The sequence below is a fragment of the Protopterus annectens genome, chromosome 6.part0, assembly GCF_019279795.1.
Source record: "Protopterus annectens isolate FY-2018-M chromosome 6.part0, PAN1.0, whole genome shotgun sequence".
In the NCBI taxonomy this organism is placed as follows: domain Eukaryota; kingdom Metazoa; phylum Chordata; order Ceratodontiformes; family Protopteridae; genus Protopterus; species Protopterus annectens.
In genome coordinates, this window is record NC_056737.1 from 1,923,266,134 (window position 1) to 1,923,282,231 (window position 16,098).

At 41.8% G+C, this 16,098-nt stretch overlaps 1 protein-coding gene across 1 annotated transcript in view; it reads right to left on the reverse strand.

Annotated features, from left to right (window-relative positions):
* LOC122804987 (unconventional myosin-X-like) overlaps nt 1-16,098 on the reverse strand; it is a 2,302,513-nt gene that overhangs the window by 904,159 nt on the left and 1,382,256 nt on the right. The window contains exon 20 of the mRNA XM_044075233.1: nt 5,747-5,786. Within this exon, the coding sequence (XP_043931168.1) occupies nt 5,747-5,786 (40 nt within the window). The remainder of the gene's footprint in view (nt 1-5,746; nt 5,787-16,098) is intronic.

A 16,098-nucleotide genomic window follows, 5' to 3' on the forward strand; every position in this document is an offset into this window, starting at 1 on the left:
AAGTGTTCGCTTAATAGGGGTCGATATTAGAACATTCGAAGTTTTGAAACCAGTCTGGTGCAATCAGTATTGTCCTTGGTTTGTCCTGTTTGATCTTTATTAGAGCCTTCAAGAGGAGAGGCAGAGGGGGAAAGGCATAAACTGAGAGGCTTTCCCAGGTAAAGGACAGGGCATCCACTTTCCAAGCTTGACTGTGGGGAGTTCTGGTGCAGAATTTGTTCAACTGATAGTTCTGAGGGGAGGCAAAGAGGTCTACCTCTGGTGTCCCCCATTTGTTCCTCAACAGCTTGAATATTTTGGGTTCCAGTTTCCATTTGTGTGGGTCCATGAGATTTCTGCTTAAGTCGTCTGCCAGTGAATTTAGTTTACCTGGCAGGCATTGAGTTTGTAGGTTCACTTGGTAGCTCAAGGCTATGTTCCACAGAGCCATGGGTAGTCTGCAGAGTGGGTAGGAATGGGTTCCCCCCTGCTTGTTTAATTACCACATAACTGTGGTGTCTGTCTTTACTAATAGCTGTCCTGGAAGATTAAGGTCTCTGAAGGCTGTCAGAGCATTCTGTACAGCTAACATTTCTTTTTGATTGATATGCAGGTGCAACTGTTTTGGGTTCCATTTGTCCTGAATACACTGCCCTACCATGTGAGCCCCCTATACATAGTCTGATGCTATAGGTTTGGGCGGCAGGGGGTAGAGCGAAAGGGAGTCCCTTGTTGTGGTAGCACGCCTCTGCCCACCAAAGAAACTCTGCCCTTAGACAAGGAATAATAGGAATCATCATTTCCAGGTCTTGAGAATGTTGACACCATAAACTTTTTAGATACCATTGAAGTTTCCTCATATGCAGTCTTGCATATGGAATTAACAGAATGCAAGAGGTCATGAACCCCAGGGCTTGCAGGATTTTCCTTGCATATAGCTGGGTTTTTGTGGCCAGTAGTTTGAAGTAGGTTGTCAAATGAACGTGTTTCTCTAGAGTGAGGAATGCCATCTGGGAAGTTGTGTTCAAGCTTGCTCCCAGGAATACAATCTGTTGGCAGGGTAATAGGTGTGATTTCTTCTCATTGATGGTGTATCCCAGTGAAGTCAGAAGTCTCTTTACAAATGCCACGTGGTGTAATAGCAAGTCCTGACTCTCTGCCTGAATCAGGCAATCGTCCAAGTATGGGTAAATCTGAATATTTCTCTGCATGCAAAATGCAATGGCAGGAGCAAGGCACTTTGTGAATACCCTGGGCGCAGTACATAAGCCAAAGGGCAGTGCAGAGAACTGATGGTGCATTGAGCCTGCCCTGAAGTGTAGGAATTTTTATGCAGGATTCCCTTATTGGGATATGCAGGTATGCTTTTTTTTTTTTTTTAAGTCCAGAGTAACCAGCCAGGCATCCTTGGCTAGCATAGGAAGTAGCTGCTGAAGAGTTAGCATTTTAAATTTTGGAACCACCAGTAAGTTGTTGAGAATAGAAAGGTCCAGTATAGGACGCCAGGAGTTTTCTTTTCTGGGAAGCAGGAACAGTCTTGAATAAAAACCTTGTCCCCTTTGTTCTGCTGGGACAGGTTGAACAGCCCTGATACTGAGGAGGTAGAGCACTTGTTTTTGGGCCTCTACCGACTGGTTTGGGGGGAGGTCTGGCCATCCACTTGGGGTTGGGAGTGAGTGGAAATGGAATCTGTATCCTAGGGAAACTATGTTTAAAACCCATTTGTCTTGGGTAATGAGTTCCCAGTTTTTTTGCATGCAGGGCGAGCTTTCCTCCTAAGGGAGCAAGTAGTTGAGCAAAGCTTGGTAGAGTTAAGGATAAGTCACTGTGCCATTTTTCCATAGGGGGTGGCTTACTACTCCCTGCTTTGGAAGTGGGGGCCCCCCATTGCTTAGATCTGTGCATAGCCTGAGACTGAAGTCTTGGTGGTCTGCTGCTCCTGGGTTTGGACTGAAGGCCTGGAAGGGACTAGAAAGGACCAGTTCTTTGAAGGCCAATGTCTACTGAATCTAGGTGGCTGTACTTGTAAGAAATATTTTACAGTTTACACAGAGTTAAGCTTTCTCCTCCATCCTTTTGAGGACTTTTTCTGCTTTGTTGTCAACAAGGTGCTCTTGGTGTAAGGGTGCATCCAGTAATTTAGCTTTAACATGATCTGGCAAGTTTTGTTCCTTAAGCTAAGCATGCCTACTAAGTACAGACCCAGTGACAGCAGCCCTGCAAGATGCTTCTAAAGCATCAAAACCACATTGCAAAGTATGCTTACCTACTTGGTCAGCAGAATGCATTAACTCTTGTAAATCTCTGTGTTCAGCACAGTCAGGAATCAACATCATTTTCCGTTTAATTAAACCCATAAGATGCTGCTGATACTTTAACATATGAAGCTGGAAATTTAAAGCCCTAATGGCCAAAGTAGCAGAAGTACATACCTTCTTACCCCATCTGTCTAAAGCTCTAGAATCTCTATCATAAGGGGTAGGATTTTTGGCAGTAGTAGCCTTAATGCCTTTTGGTCTTTAGGAAATGGTCTCTGGATCTGCAGTAGGATTCTTGAAAAGGAATTTGTGACAGTCAAGTACTCTGTAGTACCTGGTTAGGTTTCCTGGGAGCTGGAGGCAAAGTGTATGGGGTAAGGCTGGATTCCAAGACATCATCTACAATCTCCAGAACAGGAGGGATAGCTAGAGGCCTGTATGAGACAGGTTTAAAAATTCCCCAAGTCTCTTTTTGGACTGAGAATAGTCCTGGCTTTCCCAGCGGAAATGCTCCCTAAGGGCATGCAAGATTTCACCAGAAGAAAAATTTTCTGGAGGGGAAGCAGAAGGAATGGAATCCCCTGCATCAGAATCCTCATAAGTAGATAAGGGTAAATCCTGGTAGTCAGAAAGAACAGAGATATCAGATTCCTGATCAGAAGAATCAGAAAGAAAATCAGTTCTAGGTCTCTTAGAGGGGGAAGGCTGGCTTCCCCTAATTAAGGTAATAAGGTCTTCAGCCATTCTGATCATTTGTTTTTGAGGCAATTGGGCCTGTGAATGCGCTATGGTCGTCGGTTTTCTAGGCTTAGTGTGAGCTTTAGGCCTGAGGAATTCGGTATTCTTAGCTTGAAGCGAAGTCGTCAGTTTGATATGAAAATCAGTAGGCCTGAATACACCCTCAGAAGTTGGTGCCTGAACAGTGGCTATGGACCCATCCAAGGTAGAGACATCTGCAGGTTCCACAGTCGAAGCATCTCACGACATACCAGACTCCGAATGGCTCTCAGTAGAGGCCTGCGAATCTGTAGTAGCGGGTATCAGGGGGTGCGAAAGCACCTCACTGAGTACCGGCAGACAGGCGACTAGCTTATCGAAGTGTCGTCAGCAGTTTTGGACCTATGTGGTCTGTCTCTGTCTTTATCCTTACGTTCTTTTCAGAAGATCGGTAGTCGGATGGCTTAATGAAGCCATTTCAGAGTACGGAGATTGAGAACGAAAGTATTTAGCTACAAAAATAGCCCGATGACGAATAGTTCGGGCATTGAACAAGGCATAAAACCGACAGCGAGGGATGTCGTGGTCTGGGCCTGAACAGGCGATGCAATAAGAATGAAAATCTCTATGGGTATTTGCTTTCCACAGACAAGACAATTGTTAATTTTTTCTGACATCGGTTAGAGCAAGAAAAACGGATCCCCAACGGGGTACTTATCTTTTTTGAAGGCTTCAGGTCTGAAACTCGAAAACAAAAATTTCAGGAGTCGGCTGACTGGCACTTGCGAACTGCTTCTGCTATGGGCACCTCACGGCAAGAAAGACTGATGCAATGGCATTGGCTGCATGTTTTATACCCCTGATGACCTGACGTCATGGAAAAAGCGACAGCATCCGACGCAGAAATCCAAACACTCTGGTATTCAGGCCGACTGAGGGCTACCTGCAGGCAGATAAACCAAATGTGATGACTGCAACAGTGAAACACGAAGAACATGGCAGAAGACACTGAGTAAATACAGGTGTAAAAAAAACTAATAAAGGATATGTGAGAAATTTAAACTGTGCAAACAAAGTGGAAAAACATATAACAGGGCAGACAAGAATGGCAGCAGTATTAACTTATAAATGCAACAGCTATCCCTGAGAAGGTAGTGGACTGCAAGAAAGCATGGGATGTATGGTGGACTAAAAAGGGCAAAGGAGCAGCAAAAGTAATATACTAACTACATAAAAGTAGGACAGCTTAGCTAAAATTACTTGTCTTTTTCTGCCATGACATCTATATAATGTAATGCAAGGTAGTACTGCAAAGATGACTTCTGAAAGGTAGAAAACAATAAGAAAACACAAACCCTTCAAAAAGTAAAGGGTCCTCATACTCCACCTCTCAATCTTTCGAGTGAAGAAATGCAGGGGGTGGGTACTTGTGGGATGTTCAGCTAATAAACACAGGTTTGTACAGAGGGAGAGAAATCATTCATTGAGGTCTGAACCAGCTCCTTTTTAAACGTATACAGTGCATTACACTGTGCAACTTGGACAGAGATTTTGTTCCAGAAAAGGGGGAAGGCACTGCGTGACAAATCTATCCCTTCTTATTGTTAATTACTTTCAGGAGTAGATTTACATATCTGGCCTGGTGTTAGTTGGACTATTTTTTTTTTTTTTTTTTTTTAACAAGAGTTCTTGAATTGCTGGATCCCTTTATAGCCCTATAAACAAAACAAATGTCTAGTCTAAGAAGTCTTTAAGAAAAGGAATAAAGTGATAAAACCTCCACAGTCTACCTTTGTAGCTCAAATCTTTTAAGCCCCTGAGTTTTTTTTTTTTTTTTTTTTTTTTTAGTTACAAACGTCTGGGGTATCTCCAATTATTTGATATGCTTAGTAAGGACATCCCAAATGAGGCATTATACTTGATTCAAATCAAAATGGAGTACAATGAGGGAAGGGCTTTTTTGATCAAGAAGAAATACATTTTGCTATGAGTTGTGCAAGGTAAAAGGATTTTATAATCACCATTGCAACGCAATAGTCAAATGCCAGAGAACGGTCCACCCATGTGCCCGGGTTTCTCTAGATCTTTTCATTTTGAAGTGGTGTGCTAACCATGCTATAGGCTGGAGCTACAGGATGCTTACCAAAATAATATAATGTTGCACATTTTGGTATTCAACTTGAGTTCATTTTTATTACACTAACTACCTACAGGTGTGAGCGCATGTATGTCACAGGAGGACCTGATGAATATTGCCAGATTACAGTCATCTGTGAACTTTGTTAACCAAATATCCTCATCTGACAAGTGAAGATCTGAGAATTGGATGCCAAATATAGTAGAGGTCCTAGCACAGATCCCTGTGAAACTCCACTGATGCTCTCAGAGGAAGCACTTCATACTCTGTACTGTGTGGGTCATGTCTCTAAGCCAGTTGGCTATCTACCTAACCATATATGGGTCAATTTGAGCTTCTTCAACATGCTTATTATTTATTTGCATGCAGTATGGCATCAAATGACTTGGCTGGGTCAATATACTGTGTGGACAGCTTGCCCCACAGCTTGACTAACTCTCTCAAAGAAGGTATGATATTCATTAGGATAAAGGATTTAATGATGATCTTTTAAACATAAAAAGTAAGCACAAAGTAGTTAGGTTCTTTTGAAAAAAACTCAGTGGAGCTAAATTTAAGAGGCAAAAATAAATACATTTACGTGGTCATCAGTACTGACAGCAACAGGAAGTGAAAGCAATTAAATACATTTTATAAACTAGTTGGTTCACAATACCTGTCTGGCCAGCAGTTCTGCCTCTAGCTTCTCCTTTTCTCTGTGGGAATGAAAGATAACATCTTTACTATCAGTTGCCAGATTAGGAATTTAACACTGTACAGAAATTAATGCTCACCAATAATGCAGACAAAAACATGCAAGGAATAATACATTTACTGTGAAAAGGCATATCAGGATACTTATGCCACTAAACCCAGACTACAGAGAAAACGTCACTTTTATCACATTGTAAGATATGCTGTTCTCAAATGTACTGAGAGAAATTTTGAGGGGAAAAAACAACAAATTCTGGGTCCTTTTTTCACCAAGAATCATACAAAAAAAGAAGAGGAATAACATCAGAAAAGTTGGGAAGAGCAATATGACATGTTTGCAAATCAGTTCCCTTCCCTAGGTGTCCTTATATTCTGATGACCTGACCCGAATAGTTTAAACAAAATAGCAAGCATCCTAAACACATTGATACAACTATCGACTTTTCAACATCAGTACTCCTGGACACACCATCACAACTGACACTACTGCCAGACAGCAACCCTGAACACCCAAATGTCTTATTTAACATTTATTAACTAGGTAGGTGAACAGGTCTAAGGACCCTTTTCAATCATGATCTGGCCAGCACAGGCAAGACAATACTATGTAAGTAGTTATACAATTTGTAATAAGTTTAGTTGTAATGTACACTAGCATTTGCAGTAAGTACACTGTAAAAGCCTTGTGCATGAACTAATGACCGTGCCACCACTGCAAACATTATACTGCCTCCCTGATTACACAAAGGTATCGTAAATGGTCAGTTGTTTTGTATAATGTCTATACTCTGGATGCTGCACTGTAATGAACCACCATCAAAAATAGCACAGAAAACAGAGCTGAAAAACTCCAAAGAAAGTCACTGCAAAATAGTGCAAGCATGCACTTCTGGTGCACATTACACTTTGAACCCAGTATACACTAAGCTAGTACCATTTCCTGTGTCACAGCAGGTTATTTTCTTAAATGAAGACAGTAAAGTGATTCTACAAGGACAGGTTTACTATATTTTTGATATGAGGTCTGCATGGGTGAGAACTAATCAGGAAAAAGACAGGCCCATAAATCTGCAGAAAAATCCTGCATATTTAATCGCCACTTTCATCTGTTACATTAGTTTTCACCTGTGTACCACTTTCTTATGGGCTTCACATGCGCAAGCACAACTCTCAATTCATTTGTTCAAGAAATCTGGACAGAGCCAAAAATAATGTGGGGGGGGGCAAAGGCCATAAGGAACAATTATTAAATATTATTCTAATTTACTTAGAAAGTTAACTTAATAGGTTTTGAATCAACATGCATTTTCTGAACAATAAGTATAGAACTCAAGATCTAGCATTACTGATTGACTGTAATCCTCAGTGATATACCAGAAAAACGTAAATGAGGTTTAATGCAAAAATCTCGGGCATTCTGCAAATTTCTTGACAGCTGAGAGGTATGTGTCAAAGTCTTTAAGAAAATGGGTAATTCTCTACAAATAATAGTTGCCCCATAAAAGGAACCAGCATTTTCACAACCCTGCTACAAGCACTCAGCATGACTGGACACTGGGGAAGCTTAAGGTAAACAAACCCAAAGATATGCCTCTTTTAGTTCACTGTTGTCAGCTGTGACTTTCTCTGCTGAACAGATCTCTGGGAATGTGCATCAAAGATAGGTATGAGCCTTGCATTGCACAGGATTCTAACTTTGCCAAGGATGGTGCCATAGTATGAACATAAAATGACAGATTTTAATAATTAGCTTAGTTTCTGGTGTCACTCCAGGGGGATCCAATATCTGTCAGTATGGGAGGCAACATTACTTTGTCAAGGATGGTGAATGGTAACACCTAAACTGATCAAGGTGACATAGCAAATCTACTGGCTAATAAATTCAGCTCAAACTTCACCCCCCCCCCCCACTCCCCAGTTCCACCAGCACTCACTAAAGTCAAGACCACAACCTCCATGGGTATCGACATCATCCCCAGTTGCCTCCTGAACAGTCTAAAACATGACCTAGCAGGACCACTACAGGCACTCTTCAGCTATCGTCTTTAAACAGGCTACATTCCAAGTGAATGAATGGAGGACTGCAACAGTCATTCTTCTCCACAAGAGCGGACCATCAACTGACCCAGGGAACTAAAGACCCATCAGTCTAACAAGCCTAATATGCAAAGCCATGGAACAAATTATCATGAAAATAATAAACAATGACATTAGCAACCTACAGACACTGGACCCCTCCCAATCGGGCTCGAATGGAAGGTTATGCATATTTAACCTGGTAAACTTCTTTGAGAGAGTCACCAAAGTAATGGGCAAGGGTAAAACAGTGTGTACAGTGCATCTTGACCTGGCTAAAGCATTTGATACAATACTCCACTCAGGCATTCTTAACAAGCTGTCTGAGCTAGGTGTAAATGCTTGCATAATGGATTGATGGCTGGCTCTTAGGCAGGACCCAAGAAGACAGAATAGGTGAGACCACTTCCACCAAGAGACTAGTCACCAGAGTACCCCAGGGCTATGTGCAGGTCCACTCCTGTTTGGCATCTACTTCTCGGAAGAAAACACCAACATTAAAGGCCACTGGCTCATCAACTTCATGGACCAAACTTTCAAAACACACAACATCTTGCAAGTGGATTTAACACAGAGAAATGACTGGTGCCAAAGTCATGTTCTAAAACTCAATGCTAAAAAAATGCATTATAATGCCCTTTGGAAAACTGTCAACACAAGTTAATTACTCCATCGCTAGAATACGCCTAAGAGTCAAACCAGCAGTAAGGAATCTGGGAACACAGATGAACAGTAATCTGGCCTTTGACCGATACATAGCTAAGAGAATACGATCATTCTATGACACCCAACTTATAGGAAGGGTATGGCATACAGGTCCAAACAAGTTATAGTACCACTCTACTCAGCCCTTATCAGACCTATCATTGAATACCATGTTCCCTTTGGCATGTCAGACACTTGCTACAGTTGTAACACCCATAAGGGTTTCTTACCAGGAGAATTTAGGTCATGAATACCCTTATCCTACACCAATTGCCTAAAGGCAATGTCTCTGTATTCAGTCTCCTACCAGCTGCTGAGAGGGTATCTTTGCCTGACTTACAGGGCTTCCTTAGATCCATCCCTGATAGATCTGTTGCACATGTGCAAAACAAACAGCAACAGAAACACTAGATCCAGGGATCTGATCTTTGCTTGTGCAAACAAAATATGCTGGAGGAACAGACATGTCCCAAAAGATCCTTGCACTATGGAATAGGCTCCCCCATCCATGTAAAACAGTGTTTGTCCCTGACCCTTTTCAAACAAAACCTTGACAATTGGATGGAAAATCATAATTTACCCCCAGTCTGACCCTCACTTCCCTTATGGACAGAGGCCATCAATAAGAAAAGTATTATCCTAACTAAAATACAGGCCTACTAAAATGCCCTCCCCCCTCAATGACACTTATGACCCAAACAATATGGGATACATGTATAGGCTTGTAAGGGCCCTAGCGATCGTTAGTCTAGTAACAACCTAAGAACAGCAAATGCACAGAAGGTTACAATTCTGTGCAAAAGCTCATTTTAACAAAGCCACAGTGGTGCAGCGGAACAGTTGCTGCCTCACAGCAAGAGGTTCTCCTGTTCGATTCTCGTCTGGAGTGCCTTCTGTGTGGAGTCTGCATGTCCTCCCCGCGGTCGAGTGGCATTCGAAAGACATGCATAAATGGCCGTGCCTTCGTTGAAGGTTGGGCTGGCACCATAAAAAAAATCTATTGCCAATCATTAGCGGACCAGAGTTCCGCTGTGGCGACCCCTAACCGGGAAAAGCCGAAAAGACAAACAAAATGAGCACTGCACCCATGAACCTAATGTGCATATAAAAGTAAGCTTGAAATAAGAATGGAAAAACATTTTTTTACTTCCAGCTCTTTTGCCTGATACATGTATAACTTATGACAACAATCAAGTTGAATTAGTGGACATTTCAGAGCATTAGCTAAATTGCATTTTGTATTGTGCAGAGTTTCTGGATATGAATTAGTGTTTTGAAAGTGATTAACAAATACTGAAATCAATATAATTAGATTTACTGTTCACTAATTTAACAGCTGGCTATTTTCTTTCTTCTGAAACATCATACAGTTGTCATCCCCTCCCCCTAAAGTGATAAGCAGCCCAGATAACATCACTCAGTTGTCATCCCCTCCCCCCAAAGTGATAAGCAGCCCAGATAACAGCTGCACACAGTTCTAACAATGCTATAGTTATTTACGTTATGTGCAACCGCATAGCCAGCTTTAGGCACCAGTGAACCATGCAGTCGCTGGGGGCCCCATGTTCCTGGGAGGCCCCCCAACCACTGCAAGTTATCTTTATCTTGACATTTTGTAACATGTCTGTCAAAACAACAAAAGCTAGTATAGGAATCTTGCATATTTAATAAACCATGTGTGTAATAACTCTTATTTATATCTCCTTTAAAATACAAAGATGTTGCTGGTTATAGTAAGTGTTTTATCAAGCAACAACTTTCACAATTCCATTAGACATTTTACCACTGACATAGTACCCCTGCCTTAGTTAAACCCTACTGGTACACATTCTCTCCACTGAAACCAACAACATATCCAGCTTTAGGTACCTGCAATACCCATGGATGCAAGGGGCCCCCCAATCATCCTTGACTGTGTGGGAGCCCCACAAAAGCTGCAGCTGACTGGGTAAAAATGAGTAGGAAAAAACGTATTAATTTCCTGATTAGGCTGTTTAACCTGAACAGGGCTATGATATGACTCTGTTATACTAAACCGGTAATGAACATAGGCAAGGTAAGCACTAGAGGGATCATCAGTCCAGCATGATTGATCTCAGTGCACATCTTGGAGGTTAAGAACAGCTGATGCTTCTGATCTTCAGGGATAGTTTTCTTGTACAGGGAGGTTTATAAATACTGGCAGAAGAACAGATACTATAACTCCCAACTTCTTTGCTGAAGAGTTCAGTGCATTACCAATAACACCAGAATAAAGGCTTAAAATAGGGACATGTTTTAAATATCACTAATTCAATTAAAGTTAACAGAATAACACATTTTGCATCAACATGCATTTTTTGCTCAATAAGTATAAAAGTCTGATGTCTGGATTTATTGACTGTCTGTTGCCCTGAATGATTCACAAACCAATCAAACTTTTTACGAAGGACAGAGCAAAATTATGAGCAAAATCAGGGATGGTCTGTGAAATCAGGAACAGTGACAGGTTTGCATTACTCCTCATTGAGGTAAATGAAAGTGACTTACACTTGCTACTGTTTGTTAATTGCTAAACAGCAGTCATTGGTCTAGTGTGTGCCAGTACCTGTGATACAAAACTAGTACCACTACAGCTTATGGTTGTGTGTATGTGTTTGTGTGTAAGTGTGCGTATAACAAGTATCAGTGATTTTTATCTGTGTGCACACCCAGTAATGCCAGGACACATACATTACTCTTCTGGGTATCAGTAAAAATGTAGCTAATAAGTAATTATATTTCAAAAGTGAGGCATAAAGTATATCACAGAACATTTGGACACTTAGATCTTCTAATAATCTGGGGCCCCAACTCCCTAGATTATATAAATGGATAGAGAGGACTCACAATCATTCTTGACTTTGTAGGAACCCCAAAAAAGCTGTTGCTGGTTGGAGAAAAGTGAGGAGAAAAAATGTATTAATTTTCTGATTACGCTCTAACCTGAACAGGCTGTGATATCACTCTGTTAGGATAAAGCTGATAATGGCCTCTGCCCTCAACTGCAGCCATGCTAATACCAGCCCTGCTTGCATATGTGTGTACAGGAAGCTGCTGTAGGTTGTGTGCACGCGCGCGTGTGTGGGGTGGTTGGTTATTACTATTTTAATTTCTATCACAATCAAACCTTAGAGGTGTGCAGATGAGGTCATTATAGCTGTGTTTGGACTCAGGACAGTGTGGTCATTATTTTAATTTAGTTTTCTCACAGACCTCAGAGGTGTACAAAGAAGGTTACTATGGCTTGTGTAGGGGCAGCGTACTGTCTAGGAAAAGCAATGTACAATACATTACTGCAGTTATTATTTGTTTCACTTTCCTCACAAGCACACTTCAGGAATGCATACAGGCAGCTGCTTTTGACAGTTTGGAGTGAGGAGGCAAGCTATTGTATATGTATGTCTGCAGTGACTTGAAATACATTACTGTAGCAGTTTGAACCTCTGCTTTCATCCCACCAAGCTAACACCAGAGCGATGCTTAGGCAGTCTTTTTTTTTTTTTTTTTGGGGTGGGGGGAGTAGGCAATTCCCAGATAGGACTTGTGTATCCAGACAACTAGCTTATCAGTTTATTGTTGCTACAATTTTGTCATCTTTGAGCATTGAGTCTAGGGTACAATGTATGTCTTTCTTGAAAGAAAAAAAAATAAGACTGAAATTCTTTTCTTACTCATGTTTTTTTTATTTAGGTCACCACTGGATTAAAAGGCTGGGAAAATGCTCTAAAATACATCCTAGAACATCTATAACCCTATGGCTTCTTGGGCCCTGGCTTATTTGAGTTATTTCCTAAATGGTTATTACTATGCTATGTTTGTCAGGAAAGACATGTTGAAAGGATGCAAGGAAAACTAAAGCTGTACAGCAACACAATTTCTTTCCACAATCATAATTTCTGTTCAAGTCATCACTGGTTGAAATGATTGTGTAAAAAGAAAAATAAATCTTTTAAATGCACTTCGGAGCATACAGGGAGTTATGGCTTCATGAAAAAGCTGAAGAGTAAGGCAAAATGAGAGAAAAGGAAGAAAACAGTAGTGTGCATAGTAGTGTGCCCAAGATGATGGAAAAACAGTGGAAGACTGGAGGGTGTGTGTGTGTGTGTGTGTGTGTGTGTGTCGGGGAGGGTGCTGAAACAGTAGGTCTAGGGTGCCATTTCACCTAAGTCCAGACCTGTACATAAAGTTGCTGCAAAATATCATTGTTGCAACTAAATGCCAGTAACTGTAAATGTCCCTTGGTGAGATGGGCCAACACAGTGTGGTACACAAGTCTGTTGTTATGTAAGAATATTGTAGGGTAAAGTCTGTTCATACTCCTAAAAGTTTGCAGTATGAACTAAAATGTTGCTTAGGAAAGGTGGCAGTGACAAGGTAATATGTAGACTTGATGTGCCCAGGGGGCCCCCAACTTGATATCTGCTGGGGGGCCCCCAAAATGCTAACACCAGCCCTGTGCAACCCCTGAGAAAAAGGCTGGTGTTAGAAGACATTTGTCAGCTGGCTGCAGTTTTCCACTTGCACATTATATGCTTTGTAGGGAGACAAGGAGGCATGCAAACATTTGTGAGCAACTTAATTTTAGGCCACATAACTGCATGCAGCTAACACAAGCCAATTGAAAAGTCAGTTCAAACCTCAGGCATCTGGGGGGGGGATAAAGAGAAATACAAAAGTCTAACAGATGACAAGACAACTAAAAAGGTTCTGAATTCATTAGGTTCTAGGTGGTGATGACCTGGTTGCTTACAAGCAGCTGTCAAAATAACCTGCCCCCCCCCCCAAGTGGCTGTGATTGCTGGATACTGAGGTTTAAGTATGTACAAAAAAAAGTACAGTTTTGTACCTACCATAAATGTAGATGTTCGAGGATCCACATTGCTGCAGTCCTAACTAGTGGGTAGTCCGCTGTCCAGTCGGCCCGAATACCAAAGTATATGGCTGACGTCGGTCACGGCGCATTAGACTGACGTCAGTACGTCAGGGTACTAATGCGCATGACCGACGTCATATCCTCAGTCTTTTCTTGCCCCAGATGTCAGAAGACCCTAAAAAGACAAGGCCAAAATCAAAAACACCAAACATACCTGCACCAAAAATATATACAATATATACAAAGGTACCAGAATATAATCTCACCTACAGAACCACCCCTAAACTCAGAGGGGCAGGAGGGAGGTAAATTGGACTGCAGCAATGTGGATCCTCGAACATCTACATTTATGGTAGGTACAAAACTGTACTATGTTCTTCATTCCACATTGCTGCAGTCCTAACTATTGGGTAGAATCCCAAAGCAGAGGTAAGGGAGGCTGGCAAATCATAAGGAAGCAGGAGCTGATAACATGCCTTGCAAAATAGCTGTGGCAAAACCCCTAGACTTAGAGTAGAGAGGAAGGTGGTAATGCTTAGAGAAAGTATGCACTGAACTCCACGTAGCTGCCTCCAAAATATCCTTAGTTGCCACCCCCCTTAGAAATGCTGTTGAAGTGGCAGTAGCTCTAGTGGAATGAGGCCTAATCCCAGCTGGAATCCTTGCCATGATGGGAATAACAAAATGCAATGCAAAACCCAATCCACCTAGAAATAGTTTGTTTTGACACAGGCTTGCCCTAACTCAAAGCAAAAGAAACAAACAACTGCTGAGACTGCCTAAAATCCTTAGTCCTGCTTAAATAATAACGAATTGCCTGTGTACATCTAAAGTGTGCAAAATCTTTTCCCTTTATTTTGGGATCTGCATAAAAAGTAGGCAAATGAATAGTTTGGTTTAAAGCCACACTAGAAACCACCTTAGGCATAAAGGAAGGATTAGTGCGTAATGATACCCTATCCTTATGAAAAATCAAAAAGGCTCAACCGCCATAAGGGCCTGCAACTCAGAAACCCTTCTAGCAGAAGTAATGGCCAACAAAAAGCAGTCTTCCATGACAAGTATTTCAGTTCAGCAGTAGCCGCAGGCTCAAAAGGTTGTAGAGTAAGTTTCTCCAACACAAAATTGAGGTCCCAAGCAGGAGTAGGGTCTTATATTCTTTGCCCCTCTAAGAAATTGCTTGAACAAAGGATGCGAAAACAATGGTGGGTCACAATCATAGTGAGCTGAAATTGCTGCAGCATGAATCTTAATAGAAGAGAAAGACAAACCTTTGTCCAATAACTCAGTAAGATATTGAAGAGCCACACTCAAATTAGGCTCAGAAACCTCAAAATTTTTTGCTGCAGTCCAAAACAAAAATCTCTTCCATTTTTCTGCGTACACTTTCCTTGTACTAGGTCTTCTGGCTTCCATAATCACATTTAAAACTTGTTGAGGAAGCTGAGACCTGCTGTCCTTCAAAACAGAATATGCCAGGCTGTTAGATGAAGAGAGTGAAGCTTGACATTGAGCAGGCGACCGTCCCTCTGAGACAACAGGTGTGGAATCAAGGGTAAAGGCCATGGAGGCTTCCTTACCAGACTCCTCAGTAATGGGTACCAGTGCTGCGAGGCCAATCTGGAGCTATTAAAATCATCCTTGGCTTGTCTTGTCTGACCTTTAGAAGCACCTTTGGGAGAAGAGGCAGAGGTGGAAAAGCATACACATGAAGATTTTTCCAACTGAAAGAAAGAGCATCCACTTTCCAAGCTGTGTGATGAAATCCCTGTGCAAAACTTTGGCAGCTGGTGGTTTAGTGGAGAAGCGAACAGATCTATGTCTGGAGTTCCCCATGACACTGTCAATGTTTGAAATACATGAAGATCCAGTTTCCACTCGTGGGGATCCATGATTTGTCTGCTTAACACATCTGCTAAGGAGTTCTGTGCTCCGGCAGAAACCTTGCCTGAAGAGTTAGTTGCAAACTGGCAGTCTCCCATAAAATCATTGCTTGTCTGCACAATGGGTAAGAATGTGTTCCCCTTGTTTGTTGATGTACCACATGACAGTTGTGTTGTCTGTTAGAATCAACACCTGCCCTGGAAGAAGTAACTCCTTGAAAGCCATTAATGCAAACTGGACTGCTAACATCTCTTTCATGTTGATATGTAGATGCTGTAGTCTGGCAGGCCACTTGTCTTGTATCCACTTTCCATTTAGATGAGCTCCCAAGCAATATCTGAGGCATCTGTCGTTAGAATCTGACTTGCCTCTGGCGGGTCACAGAGAGTCCCTTGTTTAGGTGACATTCCTGAGCCCACCACAAAAATTCCTTTTGAATGCAAGGTATTATTTGAATGACAGTGTCCAAATCCTGGCAGTGCTGTGTCCACAGATTTTGAGATACCATTGTAGCTTCCTCATATGCAGTTTGGCATTGGGAAGCACCAGAATACAAGATGCCATGAACCCTAAGGCTTGAAGGACTGTCCTTGCAGTCAGCCGGACGGAAGAGATAGGTGATGGAAGTAACTGGAAAGATTCTTTTGTTTGTCCGGGGTTAAAAGGCCATCTGGGCTGCTGTATTCAGTCTCACACCCAGAAAGCACATGTCTTGAGAGGGTACTAGACTGGACTTTATTTCGTTCACAGAATAC